Consider the following 22,341-nt stretch of genomic DNA (forward strand, 5'->3'; position numbering starts at 1 on the left):
ACTTTGAACCTTCTATTAGGCATTTGTTTTTGCTTCTCAAATTCTTCTACTCAAATTCTTCTAGTCTTCACTTTGAGCATTCATTAGGCATTTTTGCTTCTCAAATTCTTCTGCTCAAATTATTCTAGTCTTCACTTTGAGCCTTCTATTAGGCATATGTTTTTGTTTCTCAAATTCTTCCGGTCTTCACTTTGAGCCTTCTATTAGACATCTGTTTTTGCTTCTCAAATTTCTACTCAAATTTTTTTAGTCTTCACTTTGAGCTTTCATAAGGCATTTTTTGCTTCTCAAATTCTTCTGTTCAAATTCTTCTACTCAAATTCTTCTAGTCTTCATTTTGAGCCTTCATTAGGCATCTGTTTTTGCTTCTCAAATTCTTCTAGCCTTCACTTTGAGCCTTCATTAAGCATTTTTTGCTTCTCAAATTCTTGTAGTCTTCACTTTGAGCCTTCTATTAGGCATCTGTTTTTGCTTCTCAAATTCTTCTACTCAAATTCTTTTAGTCTTCACTTTGAGCCTTCATTAGGCATTTTTTGCTTCTCAAATTCTTCTAGTCTTCACTTTGAGCCTTTTATTAGGCATCTGTTTTTGCTTCTCAAATTCTTCTACTCAAATTCTTCAGTCTTCACTTTGAGCCTTCTATTAGGCATCTATTTTTGCTTCTGAAATTCTTCTACTCAAATTCTTCTAGTCTTCACTTTGAGCCTTCTATTAGGCATCTGTTTTTGCTTCCAAATTCTTCTGCTCAAATTCTTCTACTCAAATTCTTCTAGTCTTCCTTTTTAGCCTTTTATTAGACATTGAATGGAGTTATTATAGGGACTTTCCTATATTAATATAACAAGTTTTATGATTTCACCATAAAAATGCGATACTGAAAAATTATTATAAATACCTTGTGTCCTACGTTCCCTAACGGGAAAGGCATCTGTTTTTGCTTCTCGGATTCGTGTAGTCTTACTATCACGCGATGCCACTTTGAGCCCTATCCTGAAACTTTTGCTTCGATTCCAGCTGGAATTGTCAGTAAACATCAAGTCTCCCAGCTCCCCAACACCAGCCTTGAGCTTCACTTGGAGCTTTCCTTTCAAAAGCGGCCCCTTTCCTTCTCGTTCTTTAACCACGTAGCTATCAAAATCTTCTGGAGCCCAATTTTCCTCATCGTCTTTGTTGAAGTCACCTTCAAGCACAACGACGTTCAACTTGATGGAGGCTTCTGGCCCTGACGTAACGACATCCCCTGTATCCGCATCGATCAACGCAACGGAAATGCGAGCACCACCCTCTCCTTCTAGTTTCTTTTCAGTAACTAGAGGAAGTGCAAGTTTGTTTCGAAGTTGAAGCCGTAAGTTTCTCGCATCATTCTTTGCGGTAGATTTACCATTAGCCCTGCATTCTCTCGAGAGAACAACCATTAGAAATAGGAACGGGTACGGAAGCGGGAAATTGGAAAAGTAACTATAAAGAGAGACAAACTACTAACTATGAATGTGCATTCGTACCTTGCAAGGTGGGAAGAGTGAATGTTTGCAAGCTCCACTGCTTCCGTCTGGCAAATAACGCCAACAGCAGAATTGCCAAAGTTGGAGACCTCAAAAAAAGTTAAGCAGAAGGGATATGTCTCAGACAAAGTGTAAATTCGATGAACTTTGTTTATCTTACCTGTTTTTGAACACCATTCTCTGTTGAGCATACCTGTTGTACCACATCTTTGAGAGCATCCCCGATGCAACTACACCATGAAAAACTGACACCTTGAACAACGGCTGTCTTGTGGACTTATTTGTAACAAATAGACACATATCCATATGTAACATTTTAGTTACTACTTCATACGAATGTCAGACTTGATTACAGTATAAAAACATGAATACCAGTCTACCAGACTCATCAAATGCATTCCTTTAATGTAACGCAACATAGAAAAGTCAACGCAAATCTGGAATACATTTTGTTATCCAGTACATTGATAACAGAAGCAAGTTTAATTAGCAGCCATCTCCAAATGCAACGTCCTTTCAGTGATTGAAAAAATAATGTATGTGCTGGTGTTACACTTTGCTCAACAGAATCATGGACCGATGGCTTATGATACTCCATGATATTTCTACTTGTCAAGACAATACACAAGGAAATTCTCCTAGAAGAATCAGTTGATGCAGATGGGCTACAGCTAACAAACCAAATAAAATTTATTCACCTTCGACAGTACTCGGCCAAGTCAGATTTAGCACACTCCAGCTCTTCCCTGACCTGTTGTTCAGCAAGGAGTAATGTCAAAGAATTACATTGCAATCTGCCACGTCTTCATCACATACAAGTTTCACGTCACAGGTATCTTCATTGTTCTCCTTCGACATGCAAGTTGTCATTGACCGCATTTTCCAAGATTCAAGGAAAAAATTATGTCCAAGCCACTTCATTGAAAATCTGGATCTTTTTGTGATCCATACTGTCCGAAAAAACATGAAGAGCCTAAATCATGTTATTAGTGGAATTGCTTCACAGGAAAAGCCTAGAACAGTCAGCGGGTCAATTTTACCACTCAAACGATAATTTTCTACTCATCTCGCAGCAATTTCTCATGCGGATTTCTATCCGGAAACTGACTGGAAGGTCAGAAATGAATCCAACCGCTCCTAATTGAAGAGATCAGCAATCGAAGCACAATAAAGACTGTACTTTAGTATGTCCAAGTTGGCTACTTTACTCATCTTACCACTCTCCGGACATCGTCCTCTGTCAACCAGCTCCTCGGCACAGGATTTCTCCCGGACCAACGCCATGTTTGACTCCGTGAAGATCTGGTCAGCACGAAAGTACAATCAAGATGGTACAATTTGGCAAACAGGACAGCAAAGTAACCCAGTAACAATAACAGCTCACTGGCTATGTAAAAGTTTCCAAGAAAGTTTAATTCGAATCAGGAGGAAATAATGCGATTGCCCCAGGCCGAAATCGCAAAACAGAGTCGAGATGGCAACATTGGGGGTCTTTATGCTTCGTATCTAATCCACAGCACAATCCCACGAACAAAAAGCAGAACGAAAGCGATTTAGCACCGTCACGAGGCAAAAGCTAATCAATGTTATGCTTCCTTTGCCATATATCCTCGTTTGGGAAAATCACCAAAAAAGTCATAAAATATATTATACTAATTTAATCATAAATTTATTTTTTTATCAATTAAGTCCTCAATATTTTACATGCCTAATCAGTTCATCCGGTCAAAATGGCCTATCGGCAGTCACGGTGCGACCTTCGGCCGGTGTTGGCGACATTTTTTTAAGAATATTTTATTTTTTGAAATATCTTATTAATTTTTTTCTTATTTTTCTCCCTCTCCCTCCTTCTTCCCTCCTCCCTCCTCCTTCCTTTGACTCCGTGGGGCCAAGCTGGCCTGGCCGCCGGACCGAGGCGGCCGGGCGAGCTCGCTCACCCGGTGACCGCGAGGCGAGCCCTCACTAGATCCGGCAAGGAGGGCCTTGCCGGACGCGACGGCGAGCCCCCTCGCCGGATCCGGCGGGGCTCGCCCGGCCGCCTCAGTCCGGCCACGGTCAAGCTCTCCTTTCGGCCCGTCGCCGAGCCAAAGGAAGAAGGAGGATGGAGGGAGAGGGAGAAAAGAGTGAGAAGGAAAAAAAAAGTATAAAAGGATAAAAATTAATAAAATAATTCAAAAAAATATTAAAAAAAAATTCCCTCAAATAAAGCTAAAACGAACACGATCATCAAATAATCGATCAAGCATCGAAATGTTGAGAGGGAAGAGTGAACTTACTTCCTCCGAGCGATGCGTGGCCTCTTGAGTAGACTTGCTTGACCTGAAAGGGTGGAAGCCAAAGCTTCCTAAAAAGGACAAAAAAAAAAAAGAAGAAGAAAGATTTCTTCAGCTAAAGTTCTAACGTAATTTTCAGGAATGCAAATGGTTTTTTAATTGCTGGAAATGATAGGAATTTGCTAAACATTCTCTTTATATTTCAAGAAGCGTAATTCTCTAGAAATCTACATGAAATAAAAAGTGTTAAGGTAGGTCTTAAGGCCGGGTGAAAGGTGGAGTAATTTATATATGCTTGAGTATTATGTGGCATGCCACTTCATCAAAGATGAAGCAAAAAGTGCCATAAAAAGTTCTTTAAAAGAATAAATAAGTTAATAGTATAGGCTACAATGGATCCAAGGGAGGCTGATGGGCCATTATCTCCTAGTTGTTTGTTGCCTATTGTAATTTCAGAAATTTTATCGAAGTTTTAAAAATTTTGGAGTTAGGACCTACCTCACACACCATAACCTTAATAATTTTTCAATTGAAAATATGCTACTTTGATAAGTATTTCATTAGTTATTTATTTTTCTATTCTTCAAATTGCGATTATAGCCTTGTCAGCCTTGAGCCATTGCTGACCCTTTGTAATTGGAAATCAAACATTACTGATGTAAGAGACTTATGGTAATCCCCTTAGGAGGTATTTTATGCTAGTCGCATTCCAATCCATGCTCAGTAATTTTTTTAGTCGGATTGGGATAAAAAAAAAAAAACAAAGATCTATTTTTATCGTACAAATTTTCCTGTCAATATGTCATTTGAGCTATGACTATAAAACCATTTCAATAAACGCCTGTTTAAATTCAATTATGCACCAATATTTGATTAGCTTTTTTCCCCAAGGATCTATATCCGCAGTGAGGAATTATACGTTTTTTTTTTTTTTTTTTTTTTTTTTTGTCTTTCACAAAATCATAAAAGGGTGGAAGTAATATTGGTGAATTTTAATTGCCGATGAGTGCACCCTCAGTTCCAGTTGCCTGTTGCAAGGTAGAAAAACAAGCGGTGGAAAATCCTTTGTCATTCCCTCATAATAACGGCGCCGGTAGCTTAGCGGGAGCCAAAATAATTACTGGTGATCCGATCTTCCCAAACATAGTTGAGTCGTCCCCTCGGTTTTTTTTTTTTTTTTGGTCGAACCCTAGTTGACTCTTAAGACATTCAACATTTTCCTTTAAGAAAAAAAAATCAATGCTTCCTTTTTATTAAATTTTAAGTTCAAGTTTTTCATTTTTCACACATACACGATCCTATTATTATTATTATTATTATTATTATTATTATTATTATTATTATTATTATTATTACATTTTGATTGAATATTACATTTTCATTAATATCTCGTTTTTTGTTTCTCTTAGTCGATCGATTGATTGAGTTGTTATTACTTGATACTATAGTTATCAAAATGCAAGATTAAAAGTTAAACTCAAATTTGCTAGAAATCTCGCTCCCTTTGAACCAGATTTCTAACTACTCAGCTGATTGTACAATTGGATAATTTAAATTTGATTACAACCTAAGCGTCACAAAATTATATATAATGCTTTTATACTGGTTACAACTCTATGTTGTAAAGTTGTATTGTACAGTACGCGTACCATAGAAGTGTAAATATTTCTAATACGCACAAGTCTGAGAACATTCTGAATTTTGTCATAATAGTATTGATTTTGCATGTTTTGCAAAATATCTAGAGGCGGTTCCCCCAGACAGGTTTCCATACACAAGAAGTCCAAGAAGATTAGGCCCAGTGAACATGAAAGGACGTGAAATCGACACTTACATTCATTGGAATTTTAATTTTTGTAATAATCGAAACATGTTCTGTATATGAAAACTTACAAACAAGCTCTTCTTTAAAGTTTTTTCGAACTACGTCCTTAACCTTTTTACTTGAAGAACTTGATATTTTTATTACCTTCATCGAAAAACAACTTGATATTTTTATTAAAGAGGTCTCGTTGATTTCTTTGTAAGTAAAAGGAAAATTTCAAATTCAGCTCAATAATCCCTCTAAAAGAAGCCACCCTCTACATCTAATTGATTACCTTAATTTGATTTCGTGCACATTGTTTCTGGTAAATTATTGACTAGATTTATAGGTGAATGATTTTTAATTATCTTTTTTACCACTGATTTTGCTAACATCTTCTGTCAATATATATATTTTCGGTTTGTGTTTTGCTGTATGATAGTCTACTACCTTACTTATATTTGGATCCTGCAAGCCACATAGGTTGGATTTCTCCCTCGCAGCAGGTGTACGGAAATCATCCCATCTACGACGACAGTAATCTAGTAAAAACCAGTTAAAGAACTAGAAAGACAAACAAATATAGAACGGGCTGTACCTGGATGTTTGCATTAAAATTGAGGATACCAAATGGCATAGTGCTAATACTTCAATTAATTGAAATATAAGTCATCATTTCATCCAATAACTCACAAGTTTCTGATGCACTAAACATGGTTCAACTCACATTATTGAGATAAATAAGAAATCTACTTAGCCAATGCCCAGAACGTTGAATCCAGGGAGTTTGTCCAGGAGCAAGCAGTGCTTGGTGAGTAGCCAGAAGATTTAAGCCCTCAATCACCTCATGGTAGCCAACATATCACGTCATCTCCAAAATCTAAAGAGGAGTACAGATAATATCAGAATATGACAATACTTCAAACACTATGTTTGGTAATTTCTTTGGACCCGTAGATGAACATTCACGAATCTCATGCTACTAATGAGGCCATCACAATGTCCATCACAGGTTTCCCAGAAGTTAGTATGTATAACATGCCTTGATAATTACACTTGAATCAGTTCTTATCATCAGATAAGTTTTATTAATGAGATAATGCAGCTGCTGGAGAGAGATAATTGGAGATAAAATCTTACCAAACACCTATATAACTCTCTTGGCATGCAGTAATAATAGTTGTAAATTGACTAGACCCAATCAAACACCTCATAAGAGCTTATTTAGTATGACAAAATTAAGTTGAGTATCATATTGGAGATGCCATATGATTTAGCGTTTCATTTGAGGCAGGCTCGCATTTACTTGTTCCCAAATGGGACTGATCACAGCAGATATCACAAAAATATCCATCTTATAAACTCATTAGCGGGCTCCTAATGCTAATTTGACCATTCCGGAGTTGTGGGGTGTTGTGTTTCTATCGGCACTCTCTCTATGGTTGCTCTGTCCATTTCTTGGCAAAACAAAGAAAGAAAAAGAACAAAACTGCTTTCCTTATTGAGAAGAAATGAGCTGATACAATTCCTACTCCTGTTCACAAGCATGAATCTGTCCAGTGAAAAAGGATCATGACCCAAATCAAAGCCATAGAGGTGATGACATTCTACTCTCGTTCCAGCAAGTTATACCCACACCACATTCATCATCATGGCAAATATTAATTCTGCATATTTCATTATAGAAGTGCCAAACTTTCTTCTCAATATTTCCACAAGACAGGACAAAACAATACCCTACTGCGAAGTAATTGACATTACAGGAAGAAAATCAACGTACTGAAATCTAGGAAGTTTGGTGTTGACTCATGCAGTGGTCCGAATGGCTGTATATTTTCATCTGTTGAAGGCTCCACTTGGTTTGAACTGTCAATAATTTGCTTTGGCGTGGCATTTGGGGAATTGAGACTTTGTGATTCTGTTGGCAATCGAGCAGCAGCAATGCCACTATGTGAAGAGAGAGAGAGAGAGAGAGAGAGAGAGAGAGAGAGAGAGAGAGAGATAGATAGAGAGAGACAGAGAGAGAAACAGAGAGACAGAGAGAGACAGAGAGAGACAGATAGAGATAGATAGAGACAGAGAGAGAGAAAACATTAAAACAATCAGCATTTTGTCTCATATACAAATGGATAAGAACAATTAAAGAACTCAAAAATGTGCACTTCTTGATATGTTCTACTTACTATGATGTGGTAACAACGCAAGCAAACATCCTTTTCTTTGTTCTTTTATTTTGTTTATGTACAGTGATTGTTCACCACTTGACACAATGTAAAGCAACATTGAGCATCTTATGAATCACAAATATGTGCTGGATGTCCTACTCTACATAAAGGAGGAATATACAGAAAGTAATATACTTGCAGATATTCAAGTGAGCTTGCTCTGTGAGTGACCAAGCGGCCCATTGTTTTACAAGTCTTAATGGTTTTCAAAAGATCAATTAGGTTAAAAGGACACAGCGTGTTTTCCATATATACCTCACACACAGGGGAGTGTAGATGTGACAACCTTTAAGCACTCTCAGAAGCGTGATGGAATATGATTTTACCATCAATGCACACCACGAATGTGGGCAAGCCAGGAGAAGCAAGTCTCCTAGGTGTAGGATCAACGGAGACCATAGAAGGGTTCAGACAATTTGACCCTTTTCGAGCGAGTAAAGAAGGACGTAAGAAAAAAGGGATTATCCAGGGATTTTTCTCCCATTAATGTATCACAGGGCTCAACCCTGGACAGGCAGTGGAAACTACCAAGCTAGAGTACGGTAGGGACAGAGGGAATTTCCAGTGGAATGTTGCAATTCTTAAGAACAGTTCAACTAGATAAATTTAGGTCCCAAAACCCATCACAAGAACCAATAATTAGGACATTGCAATCAGGTGCTTTATTAGAAATGAGAATAGACAACAATGCTCCTCCTCTGTAAAATATTTCAGCATATTCTTATCAGACTCAATGCTACTTATGGAACAGTTGATTTTAATCACCTCCAAACCCAAATTATTGGAAGCCTGCATATTTCCCTCCAACAGTGTTTAATACTGTGAAAAGTTTTAGCTGCATCGTTTCACTTTGATAATCTAAAACCACAAAAGAAGTAGGGACATCTTGGCTAGTGTGTGATTATGAGCAACTTTTTCTTTTCCTCTTGGGCAGTTAGAGAACATACCTTCCACTATCGATGCTGAACTTTCAGGAGGTACTACCAAAGCAATTTGACTGGCCAATCTTGGCAGAAGCATATTGTCGTGAACTGGATGGCAGCAGCATTGTTGATCGCCTAGAACTTCAGATAGAAAAAGAACATGAGATCTCCTACAACATCAAACGTGATGAGGCCTCATCATCGAACTGTCTAACATCATTCCAATTCTCATAGGCCTTTTCCACCAATCTATCTGCATAGACCAAAATACTACTTCCTCAACCAGTCACTTTATCACGCTTATCTTACACCTTAGGTGACTCAAAGAACTCAGGTTGGACTTGTATAGATATCAAAGGCACTCAGTAGATGTGTTGAATATGTTCCTGTCTTTTTCTCAGACAGATCAAACAAGGTAGGAAGACACAAAATTAGTGGTCAAAAGACCAATAAGGAAATCATGGACATCAAGTTCACAGAATTTGACGAAAGCAACAAAAAGCATCTCAACTTAAAAGTACCAAAACATGGTGAATGAGTCAAAAACTTAGAAATCTGTATGAGAATAGAGTGTTCCTAAGCTGCCAAATGCACTCCTGATGTGGCAGAGGGTGGTTGTGGTCCCATAAAGGGTGCTTTTGGTGATGAAAGGCAAGAACAGGGAAAGAGTTAAGCACTTGTAAAAATAAAAAATAAGTTGTACTCTACTATTGGTTATGTGGATGGTAGAATTGTGCTATTCATTAATTACAATAGTCGACCAGACTAATAAATTACTGGTTGCTAACTTACCATCAATAATAAAATTTACTATCGACATTACTTATTTACCATCCATGGAACAAAATTCAGTTTTTAGAAGAAGGAATTATGGAAATCTACCCTCCACCTCCCCCAATCGCTCACTCAAACACATGTTTTCAACTAATTTTTAGTTGCTTTTTAATTGCTTGGACAAAACATGTACATAAATTCATACATGTACAGTCAAATGGATAGAGTATATTGAATGAAGCTCATTTTGCAACAGTTGTAGCTTATGGACTATAGTTTAGTGCTTAAAGGGAGAGATAGTTTTGTGTTTTAGAGCACGTACATTCAGCAGCAGAGCCCACATTTGCCAGAGAAGCTTCCGGACCAACTGGAGTGGCACAGAGTTGTGGAGTCAATTTACATTGAACAGGGGCAAAATTTTCAACTTGTAAGACTTGAGATGAAAAAGAGCTTGAGCTTTTCCTCTGCACTGAACAAGAAAAGGTTTCTCCATTGAACTCCATGACATCATTCCAGTTATCGAAGGCCTCTTTCACAATTGTATCTCCATGTTCCTGGAAGAAAAACCCTCGGTATATCACTCAAGCTAGACTAATGGAATTACTTATCTCCCCTATTGAAGGTGCATACTCTGACTTCAAGCAGCAATATCTTTTTTCAGCAAGTGATGTTGCATTCCAATGGATGAACTTGTACTAAGAGTAAGTACGTAAGTGCAGCACCGAGAAAGAAGAACAAAAGAAACTTTGAATGAACCTCAATTCACTTTATGCCTATCGCCGCCCAGTTCTCCACCACATAAAGGTCAGGTAGTCGAAAGATGTAATGGAGAGTACAATCAAGGCAAGGGTCCTCAGGGTAAAGATGCAAAGTTGATCAAGAAAGGACCAATGAAGAAATAAATCACGCATCAACTTGTATTGTGCAAGTAATTAAAATCTTCATATCTTGGAAAGTAATAGTTGCAATGTAAATGTGTTAATCGTTCAAATGACAATACCATGACAAGTGCCTCAGATTTTCATGGATGACACCGAATCAACCACTGAAAGTACTCTCTAAGTTACTCATGCTTTTTTGTATAATTTTAACTGCGGAGTACAGAGGGCCACTTAGATATACAAGGTCACTATACTCAACTTCGCATTGCAATAAGCGAAAGCCCAAAATCAATCTATTAATAAAAGTTTCAACTATGGATATAGACAAAGCATCTAGATTTTCTTTTTATTATCTCTGCAGGAACTTTATACTACTTTTACTGATGAAAAACAAAAACAAAAGCATCTAGATGTCCAACCAACTCCTTGTTTCAAGTTTCCATATTTCTGACTAATTCTAAGACCTATTAAGCCACACAGCTATGAGCAAACATCAAGAAAAATTATATGAATTAAGCGATAGTGCATAGCGCATGAACTAGCTTGGCAAAGCTTAGTAGGGACTCCTAGTTACTTACCTTTTCATCAGCAGAAAGTCGATGAGAAGCACAATATATCCTATCTTTAGTTAGGCCGATCAGTTCACGATCAGTGTTGAAGACAGCACCAGGCTTCCTCACACCATCAGGATAGTACAAATAAAGTTTCCAATTTGTTTTGCAACTCTTTGCATGATTTTCAAGGGTATTCCAGTTTGTTGAATTTAAGCTCATCCCAAGAATCTATGATGAGTGAACACACAAGAATTACATTCTTGGTAGTCAATCCCTAATTGAGAATCATTATCGAAGTGCCTACCTCTTTCAGTTTCATGGGGTCCGTAAACAATTGCAGTAGAAAGTCCCCACTTTATGTATTCCAGCTTCATTCAGTTTTTGGTGATATTTCCCATCCTTGGCAATCATCTTCAACCTCCAGACCTCATCGTCAAATGCAGGTAAATTATGTTTCTTGGATGCTGTAAATGGACAGAAAATAAACAATAAGGTTCCAGTCACCATTAGATTGATGAGCAGAAGCAAACTTCTGTAGGCATGCAGACTCTCTCCTAAAACTGATCCAAAGTGTCAGCTTTAGCCAATAACAAAGAAACCCATCATTTTTTATTTATCAGAATTTTCTTTGGAGATGTAAAGGTTTGTATGAAATAAACCTCTCAATTAAAAAATTGAAGAAAGGATGTCCGAAACCATGTTTATGGTCAGTCATAAAGGAAGGACATGGTTTATATGTACTGTAAAGGACTAAGAAAGACTTACCTTCTCCTCTATGTTCCTTGACACGGAAGGCATCTGTTTTGGCTTCTCGGATTCGTGTATTCACACAATAACCCGATGCCACCTTAAGCCCTATCCTGAATCTTTTACTCCTATTCCAGCTGGAATTGTCAGTAAATATAAGTTCTCCCAGCTCTCCAACACCTCCCTTGAGCGGCACTAGGAGATCTCCTATCAAAAGTGGCCCCTTTCGTTCACGTTCTTTAACCATGTAGTTCTCAAACTCTTGTTGAGCCCAGTCATCACCATCATCTTTGTTGAAGTCACCTTCAAGCACGACAATGTCCAACTTCATGGAGGATTCCGGGCCTGATGTAACAACATCCCCTGTGTTCGCATCAATCAAGGCAACAGAAATGCGAGCACCCCCCTCTCCTTCTAGTTTCTTTCCGGTAAATAGAGGATCGGGCAGTTTGGTTTGAATTTGAAGCCGTAAGTTTCTTACATCATTCTTTCCCATAGATTTAGCATTAACCCTGCATTCTCTCCAGAAATCAACCATTAGAAATAGGAGCAGGTATAGAAGCAGAAAATTGGAAAAGTAATGACACAAAGAGACAAACTACCAAACATCTCCCTTGGACAAGTCTTACTGCCAGGGAAACTACAAGGAAAAATAGATGCATTGTCTCAGAGAGTATAACAATGCAATTTTAAAAATATAAAAATAAAACAAAACAAAATAAAATGTCCCATTTCTCTCAAGCTACGAATGATTAAGTTCTAAATTGAAGCATCGATAATTTGGCGCATGACCTAGTCATTCTGGCCTGACTTTCACTGAACTCTGACTGCCTGCTTTGGGGTGTTAGTGGTAAGTCGGACCATTGTTGCCCAAAATAATCAATAATGCATAACCAATCAATCTACACAGAAAGCCAGCATCACAGGGAAAGTACACTCATACCTTCCAAGGTGGGGAGACTGATTATTTGCAAGCTCCATTGTTTCTGTCTGTTCAAAACCACCAAGAGAAGAGTTGCCAAAGTTGGAGACATCAAAAAAATGAAGCAGAAGGGATACAAAACCAATCCATTCCATCAAAAGGAGTTGAAAACTTCCTTCTTAAAAACAACTTATCAAACACCTTATTGAGCTAAGTTCTTCAGGCACATTTCAAATCAGTGTTTACCAAACAGCAGTTGTATATATAGCTAATATGAACAATCCTAAGCATTTTAATATCCTCACAGTTGTGGATATTATTGAGGTGAAAGAAAGGAGATGGCCTCCTGCAAGTATTGATGATCTGCTTGAAACTCAGAAGGCTGTGTGAATTGATTGCTCCAAACTTTGGCTCCAAAGACGAAGTAAAATATACTGGATAATCTAGTGGCTCTTTCTCATGTGCCCAAATATGGCTTTCTAACTTGGCCAGTCATATTCTCGCCCCCAAAAAAAAAAAAAAAAAAAAAAAAAAAAAAACAAACCTTGGCTGGTCATTCACAATAGGTTGCACACATTGGACAGGGTGAAAACTTATAGCACTTGTGTGCTATGCCCCCAACAAGAAAAATCTCATATGCACTTGTTCTTTAAGTGTGTATTCTCAAAGCAGATTTTCAGAACAAGTTTTACAGCTACTGTCATTTCCTATATCCGCAAGAGATTGGAAGGATGAATTTACTTGGAATGCAATAATTTATTATCTCTGTAGAGAGAGTACTTAGTGAGGCATGGAAAATGTATCCCCTCCAGCTTGTCGTGACCTTGATGCAGTTGTTTTTTCCCTGTTAAAGTCTCTTTAGAAGCTATGATTCAGGAAGGAAATAAGACACTTACTGCTGATGTTAAGTGTTTGTGGAGAAATTGGCGAGTTCTTGTTGGCTAACTTTGCTGTAATCTGGTGGCATGGTTTTTGAGTTTGCATCTTGTTTTTCCAGGTAGTATTTTGCTGTTGGTACTGGGAGCATAGATGCAGAAGACTATGTTGTCATGTTGTCATCTGGTGTGTGGTGTCATTAGATTTTAAGTCTAATTGATAAAAATATTTCAAAGTATAAGTCTTCTTTATTCTAACAGGTTGTTCAAATCCTTCACACTGAGCAGGGACGAAAGTTGGCCTTAGGGATTCAACAGTGTCGAGTGGAAGGGCCATCAGTCAATGGATAAAAGTTACTCTAGGGATAACAGCTGAGCTTCCCCAAGAGTTCACATCGACAAGAATGTTTGGCACCTTGATGTCAGCTCTATATGTGGGACCTTAGCATAAATGGACTTGCATAGGATGTAGTCCTCCCATGTGTTTCTTTCCACAGGTTGTGCAATAAAATGAATGTTTACTGATAATAAGAAAAAAGGAATTGTGCAAAGTCCATGCTCAATGAATGCTGTTCAAACAGTCAGCACAAATCAATTAGCTTGCAACACACTTGTTGGTCGATAAGTTCATTCGATCACTTCATGACAAGCAGATAAACAACTCATATCAGTAGTGTTGATGGAGATATGTCTGAGACAAACTATAAATATTATAAGCTCTGCTTATCTTACCAATTTCTGAACAGCGATCTTCACTGAGCCTATCTGTTGCAATAAATCTTTGAGAGCATTCCCACTGCAACTACACCATGACAATTGACACAGTGAACAACTGCTGTCTTGTGGACTCATTCGTAACAAACAGACAAATTGCCATACATAGCTATTTAGTTACTAGTACAAATGAATGTCAGATCTAATCACAGTACAGAAAGATACATACCAGACTAATCAAACACATTCCGCTAATCTAAGATGACATATAAAAGTCAACATAAAACCGGCATACATATTTATCCATTACATTGATGACAGAAGCAAGTGAACTTGATTAGCATCTATCTCCAAATGCACAGTCCTTTTGATGATTAGCACAAAAAGGTATGTGCAGCTATCACACTGTGATGAACAGAATTGTGGATTGATGGCATATGATACTCGATAATGTTTCTAGTTGGCAAGACAATACACATGGAAATTCTACTAGAGGAATCAATTGATGCAGATAAGATACAGACAATACACCAAATGGAATATATATTCACCTTTGACAATATTCAGCGGAGTGAGATTTGGCACGCTCCAGCTCTTCTCTAACCTGCCCAGCAAAAAGATAGCCAAGAATTGCATTGCAAGAATCATCTGTCACGTACTTGTTGCAGACAACATGATGAATCTCGAATGCACATGTTATTTAAGCGTGAATCCAGAAACCGAATTTTGGGAACAAGTTCTACAGCTACTCTCATGTCATAGATCTGCAATTGACTGGAAGATGAATTTACTTGGCCTTGCCAAACATGAAGGTGAATAGTTTGTAGGTATTAATGAAGAAATTAGCCTGAAATGCAGCAATTTATTATCACTGGAGAGAGAAGAACTAAGTGAAGCATGAAAATGTATCCCTCAAGCTTGTGGTGTCCTTGATGCAGCTGTTTTTCTCTATAAATGTCTCTTTAGACGCTATGATTAGGGAAAGACAATAAGACACTTACTGCGGATGTTGAGTGTTTATGTGAAAAAAGGCAAGTTCATGTTGACTAACGTCGCTGTTATCTGGTGGCATGGTTGTGAGTTTGCAACTTGTTATTCTAGGTAGTATTTTGCTGTTTGAGGGGAGAGTATGATGTCATGTTGTCATTTGGTGTGTGGTGTCAGTAGATTCAAAGTCAACTTGCTGAATTACTTTCAAGATACAAGGCTTTCTTATTATAACAAGCTGTTCAAAACGATTCCTTTTCTCCCCATTGACCAGGCAAGCAAGTTGGCCTTATTGATATGACGGTGCCAAGTGGAAGGGCCTTCACTAAAAAAATAAAAGTTACCCTAAGGATAATAGGCTGATCTTTCCTAAGATTTCACATCGATAGAAAAGTTTGGCACCTCGATGTCAGTTGTATGGGCAGGACAATATGCTGTATTGGACTTGTACGGGATGTAGCCCACCCTGTTTTTATTTTACACAGGTTGGCCAATAAAATGAGTATTTACTTATAAAAAAGAAACTGTGCAAATTCCATGCTCAATAAATGCCGTTCAAACAGTCAGCATAAATCAATTAGCTAGTAACGGACTTTGCTAATCAATAAGTTCATTCAATCACTTCATGACCTGCAGATAATCAACTCATATCTAAAGTGTTGATGGAGATATGTCAGAGACAAAGTGGAAATTTTATAAACTCTGTTTATCTTACCAGTTTCTGAACAGCATTCTCCACTGAGCACACTATATCTTCAAGAGCATTCCCAGTGCAACTACACCATGAAAATTGACACCATGAACAATTGCTGTATTGTGGACTTTTTGTAACAGATAGACAAATATCCATATGTAACATTCTAGTTACTAGTACAAATGTCAGACCTAATTACAGCATAAAAAGATGGATACCAGACTCATTAAATGCATTCGCTTAATCTAAGGCGACACAGAAAAGTCAACGTAAAGCAGGAATACACATTTATCCAATGCATTGATAACAGAAGCAAGTAATGTTCATTAGCAGCTATCTCCAAATGCACCATTAGCAAAAAAAAAAAAAAAAAAAAAATGTATGTGCAGATATTATACTTTGCCGAACAGAATCATGAATTGATGGTATATCATATTCGAAGATATTTTAAGTTGGCAGGACAATACACATGAAAATTCTACCAGAGGAATCAATTGATGCAGACAAGCTAATGCCGACAAACCAAAAGAAATATATTCACCTTTGACAATATTCAGCCGAGTGAGATTTAGCATGCTCCAGCTCTTCTCTTACCTGTCCAGCAAAGAGCAAAGGCAACAAATCATCTGTCACGTATTCATCAAATTCAAGTTTCCAAATCCCTGGTATCTTCGACGTGCAAATTGTCGTTGACCACATAATCCAAGATTCAAGGAGACAATAATGTCCATGGCACATGATTGAAAGTTCTTATCTTTTTGTGTTTCATACTGTCCAAAACAGCATAAAAAGCCTCAACCATGTTCTTAGTGGAAGTGCTTTACAGGGAAAGCCTAGAACAGTGAGCAGGTCATTTTTACCACTCAAACAATATTTCTCTGTACATCTTGCAGAAATTTCTCATGCGGGTTTCAACCCGGAAACCGACTCGTTGGCCAGCAATGCATCCATCCGCTTCTACTCAAAGAGAACAGCATTTGAAATAAAATAAAGACTATATTTTGTATGTCCAAATTGGTTATTTTACTCATCTTACCACTCTCCGGACATCCTCCTCCGTGAAAAAGCTCCTTGGCACAAGATTCCTCTCACACAGGGACCATACTTGACTGTGTGACGTCAGCACAAAAGTACAATCAAGATAGGATAATTTAGCAAATAGGACAGCAAAGTAAAACGCTAACAGCTTAAGTCAATTTTAATAAGGAGGAAGTAATGCGATTGCCACACGAATGTGCATAACAGATTTGAGACGACAACATTTGAGGTCTTTAATTCTTTCATTAAAGCCACAGCACAAACTCCCAAACCAAAAACTGAACGTGAGCGACTTAGAACTACATGAGGCAAAAGCTAATCAGCGTTATACTTCAACGCAGGCTTCACCATATTTCTCATTTCAAGAATCTTCAACTCGAGAACTCTTCATTGAATCTCCCTCAATTAATGCTAAAACTGACATGATCAGCAACAACTAATCAAGCATCGAAAAGTTAAGAGTGAACTTACTCAATTGGAGCCAAGCGTGGCCTCTTGAGTAGACTTGCTTGGCCCGAAGAAGTGGAAGCCGAAGCTCTCTTCTGCATCGCTTAACAAGAAGTAATGAAGTGTCTGAAGTTTGGGAGTGTTTGGTTTCTGGAGAAACGAAGGAGACGGTAAACAGTTCATCAACGAAGTCGATCTCAAAGGAAAGCGTTTGTAATTATTGAGTGGGTTTCATTTTGTAATGTCTGGAGGAGGGGACATAATTTTCCGAGAAAAGCAACCGACCTTTCCGGGAACTGTGGCCGGCTTTAGAAATTTTTCTTTTTTATTTTCTCTAACTTTACTGATTTGCCCCCTTGTGGACTGCATGTACTTTTTCTTTTTCCCGCTTTTGCCTGGCTCTTTTCGCCTTCAACGTTCAAGGTAAATCTCCTCGGACCCACACGTCCTTAAAAGGTTTTATTTGGATCCTCATCCGATCATAAAGATAATCTGATAGAGAGTATTGCTTAACATCGAGTAAGAAAGACAAAGTTATAAGATTTGCGGGCACCAACATGTTAAAATAAGGAATGTATCTGTGGAACCCGCCTTATTGTAAATCAAACAGCTAGGCCACGAAGGTCTCTATGGGAGTTTCTGTTGGACACAAATTGTGTAGCCCCAAGATCTCCATAACTAGAACAAGAACATGCATAATTGAATAGAAAGAATTGACGCACCTATTTTGGAATCCATTGTTCTTGAAGCGGAAGCGGAAACACAATGTTCCACGCGCAAGTCCTTCTCCTCTATTGCCTTCGTATCACCGGCTCAATGAGCGGCCCTCACGTGTAGCATTACGTAAACGCTCATTATGTGAGGATACTTGTGAGAATTAGGGTTAGAGGAGAGACTTGAGCATTATTTATAGAGTTTCCAACTAGGTCCTCTCATTACGGGCCAGACTCAACTTGGCCCACACTAGCTAGTCTCATATTAGACTAATTAAGAAACATTCTATCTCATCTTAGATCAACCCCGTAAAATGATAAATTACAATATCAATTAATGTAGCCTACATTAGGAAAACTCTTACATTCTCCCACTTGGACTATATTAATTGAAATCGTACCTTATGTGCGCACATTAGTACAGAGATAATTTTAATAGTCAATCCTATCCCATAAAGTCTTAAACACCGAATCATGGCAGTAATCGCATGTATACACACGAGCCTTCCATGGTCACGAGTGCTTTCAACTTTATTGATATGGATTCAATATGGTAGTGTGGCAAATGGTTAACATCTATCGTAGAGAGATCCCATTTGTCAGTCACCATTCTCTTACCTTAGGTGTCACAAAAACTTGTGCCACAAGAGAATGCTTTATGGTTTCAATGAACCCACATATGTCTTGTCCTTATGGTTAACATTTCTTTATGTATCACAAGACATATGCACAAGGCTAATAACCGGATGCCCGGATGCCCTAGCCTTCACTCAAGGTTTATACAATCCCTTGAGACTTTATCAATATGTATTCAACATAATAACAATGCATTCAAAAATATTTTATTGAATGCAAAAGTTAATACATATCAAACCGTTACTAAGTGTAACGAACCACAGATATGAACTTTATCAGAATGAAGCCAAAATAGCTCCCACTAAACAACAAGATTCGAAGATACTCCTAGGCCCATGCTAATGACATGTCACTCAAATACACATGGGCGTAGGCCTTTAGTTAGTGGATCTGCAACCACATCATATGTGAAAATATGTTATATTATAAATCACCTTTCTGTACCGTTTCTTTATGGTCAAAAATATTTGACTACCATATATTTAGACCCCTTGAGACCTCTATAGTAAATAAATAATACTACAAATTTGTTATCTCAATACAATCGTATGGGTCTATCCATCAAGTTAAAACGATCAACTCCTTCATGAGGTTTTGGAGCCTAATAGCCCAAGTAACAGCCTAAAAGAATGTTACTAATATTACATAGTAGAAGATGACATCCAACTTTATTTACTGCACTTCCTACTAACATAAATCTGTATCTTGTTATTGATATTATAAAGTTAACATATGAATACTTTACTCACTGCAAGAATTAAATATGTCTGTAAATTAGCATATAATCTCGTGTCTTCTTTAAGTACCTTAAAACCTTCTTGACAAAGAACCTGATCATGTCCTGGATTTGATTGATATCCGCCTAGAAGTCCCGTCACAAAGACAACATTTAGTCTAGTGCAAATTCGAGCATACATTATACTTTTAAGTGCACCGACACAAGGTACTCCCTTTAATTAGATTTTCTCAATATCTAAATAAGGACAATGTGATAGATTTAGCCCATCACCCTTAACAACAGGAGCAATTCCTGGCTTGTAATAATGTATATTGAATATTTCCAATATACAATCAGCAAGTGTCCTCCGAGAAAATCTAATATAATATGGTAAAAATAATCCTTACAAACCTTAGTACAAAGGATATAAGATGTCTCAATGTCACAACTTGTAAGCAAAATATTATGTACATAAAGTATGAGAAAAAATAAATTTCCTCTCACGACCTTGCAATATATTGAATTACTTTGTTCCCATTGAACAAAATAACAACACTATGAAACTTTAATAATATTGTCTGAAACTTGCTTAAGACTATAAATAAGACTTTTCAGTCTATGCACAAGTTTATTTAAATCTGCTGTAAAATCATCCAGTTGCACAATATAGATTTTGTATCTATTTGGCGTAACTTTATATCAAAATAAATTATTAATGCCACGTTCACTGAAAGAATATTTAAAGAAATAATTATTTCTTTACCATAAACAATCCACCCCTCTTTCAGAGTTAAAACTTTAGTTACCAATTTGGCTTTAAATTCCACAATATTTCTTTTGAAATTTTTTTAGTTTTGTACGCCAATTTACAACTAATAAACTTGTGATCTTTAGACAAGTCAATAAGTTTCCAAACATGTTTCATAGATTGTATATCGCCTTTTATGGCATCTAATCACATACCTGATTGAGGATAAGAAACAACATTTATTTATGTCGTTAAAACAACCATGTAGTGGATATTATAATCATGCTCTCACAAATAGACTATATAGTCCGATGGTATAACGATCGTCTTTCCCTAACAAATCTCCTTAATAAAGCTGCAACCACTTCATTCTACACTTAAGAGGTTCAAGAAATTTCATTATAAACTATATCAAGAATAGTACCTTAAATCTCAACAAGTTTAGTCTATGGTATAGGAGATTCTACAATTGTCTGTATCACAATTGTCTGTATAGGCAAAGACAAAGACACAGTGATCTTCCATCACACTATTATCCTTAATAATCTGAGAGTAGCTATCCTCTACAATTACGTCAATCTTTAGAAACTTTAAAGTATGTGATTCAATAATTCTTATACCTTCTTTAGGGTCATAAAATCAATACCCCTTTTTGTATATGAAAAACTTGCTTTCATAATATCAGCCCACAAAAGACCAGATAAATTGGTCTTACTAATCATACTCATCACTATATTCAATATGGCACCTTTCGGCCAAATCTCTTTGTCAGGATTTTCAGGTATAGTAATTAAATTACCACCCCAGAATCTACCAAGTATTTGACAAATGACCCTTTAAGCTATTTCGCATCGTCATACTTGCCAAAATACTCATGACCACTGTTAAACCTGACAACCTTTTAATCATGTACGAGATGTATATGTTATTAGGACTTAAACACAATCTTTGCAGATGTGTCCTAATTTCAATATCAGATAAGACATAATTTCAAGCAACTAAGGCTTTCATCATCTTATAGCAAGTGCAAAGATGCAGCAAAACCTCTTTTCAAGTGTTCCGAGAATGAAACGCTTCATGGACAGTAAGCAAAATTCAATTGCTCTTTTCTTAAGCAACAAATCATATGTCCATAACTTAAAATTTGAAGCAGTAAAAACCTCAATAATAATAAAGTTATTAATTATAGAAAAAGTGACTGAAAACCAAGCAATATATATAATTAGCATCATGTGAATATTGTGTAACTTGACGTACAAGTACACATCCAGAGAGTTACACGCATAATCATATAATCACCTTTGGGCAGAATACATGACATGCAGTTGTACACTCCCCACATGATAAGGGTTATGAGAATATATTCCAATCTTCGTGAATTCATCACCTTTGGGCATATGAACCATTAGGATCGGTCACTCCTCCACCACACTATCATGTATCCCTCCATGAACTAATACACAATCACCTCCTTTGGGAGTATGACTACGCATTAGACCAGGAGACATCTCAATCATCATACGAGACCGAAATTTCTCAAACCCAATCAAGCGTGCCACTTTGGCGGTCACTACTCAATTGAATCCTTGAAATTCTCTCATACCAGGGATATAAACTTTATTCCTCACATACACCATATACATGTGATTTTAACTTTAGTGATAGGGGCAAGTTATCACTAAAATCACATATCATGCTAATTACATTGCTTTATCCATTAATAAAAAATTAATCATACATATATATAAATATATATACAACGAACCTAAAATACAGATTCCAATGAGATCATTGATCACAGTAACACAAGAAACTTCCCATAACAGAGAATAAAACATCTCTTATGCACCCCAATTACATATTACCACAACAACATAAAAGAATGCTGATCTAAAATATCTCTCACAAATTAACATCAATAGTAATACAGGGTACACCATATCGACAAGCTTAACAACTAATCAACTATTGCTTATGAGTTTTATACGGCAAAACATGACTCCAAGGCCATTAACTGATTTATTAATCAATTTTTGAGTAATAAATATCATTACTTCAACCAATGGCCTATAAATTGAGTCAAACCAGAGAACAAAATATCTAAAATTTAATAGTAGATATTGCTCTGCGTAGATGTTGTCATACTCCTTAACCATAAAAATATTC

At 37.1% G+C, this 22,341-nt stretch overlaps 2 protein-coding genes and 1 long non-coding RNA gene across 3 annotated transcripts; all 3 read right to left on the minus strand.

Moving 5' to 3' along the window:
* Positions 1-827: 827 nt before the first annotated feature.
* LOC120295381 (calmodulin-binding protein 60 D-like) lies at positions 828-1,850 on the minus strand. The gene is made up of 2 exons (XM_039316460.1): positions 1,503-1,850; positions 828-1,389 (listed from the first exon to the last, which is right to left on the minus strand). Exons 1-2 carry the CDS (start codon positions 1,691-1,693, stop codon positions 828-830), a joined length of 753 nt encoding a protein of 250 aa, XP_039172394.1. The 5' UTR covers positions 1,694-1,850.
* Positions 1,851-2,224: 374 nt separating this feature from the next.
* On the minus strand, positions 2,225-3,844 carry LOC120288458. The gene is made up of 3 exons (XR_005546683.1): positions 3,779-3,844; positions 2,720-2,792; positions 2,225-2,253 (listed from the first exon to the last, which is right to left on the minus strand). It is a non-coding gene; the product is annotated as an uncharacterized LOC120288458 (long non-coding RNA).
* A 2,371-nt stretch (positions 3,845-6,215) lies between these two features.
* Positions 6,216-17,531, minus strand: LOC120286451 (calmodulin-binding protein 60 D-like). The gene is made up of 14 exons (XM_039301841.1): positions 17,385-17,531; positions 16,912-16,984; positions 16,417-16,469; positions 15,897-15,957; positions 14,746-14,798; positions 14,213-14,282; positions 12,627-12,673; positions 11,702-12,195; positions 11,241-11,400; positions 10,961-11,164; positions 9,824-10,055; positions 8,752-8,868; positions 7,360-7,526; positions 6,216-6,459 (listed from the first exon to the last, which is right to left on the minus strand). The coding sequence occupies exons 1-9, from the start codon at positions 17,459-17,461 to the stop codon at positions 11,252-11,254; spliced, it is 1,077 nt and encodes a 358-aa protein (XP_039157775.1). The 5' UTR covers positions 17,462-17,531; the 3' UTR covers positions 6,216-6,459; positions 7,360-7,526; positions 8,752-8,868; positions 9,824-10,055; positions 10,961-11,164; positions 11,241-11,251.
* Between the last annotated feature and the right edge of the window lie 4,810 nt (positions 17,532-22,341).

The sequence above is a fragment of the Eucalyptus grandis genome, chromosome 1 (genome assembly GCF_016545825.1).
Source record: "Eucalyptus grandis isolate ANBG69807.140 chromosome 1, ASM1654582v1, whole genome shotgun sequence".
Classification (NCBI taxonomy): domain Eukaryota; kingdom Viridiplantae; phylum Streptophyta; class Magnoliopsida; order Myrtales; family Myrtaceae; genus Eucalyptus; species Eucalyptus grandis.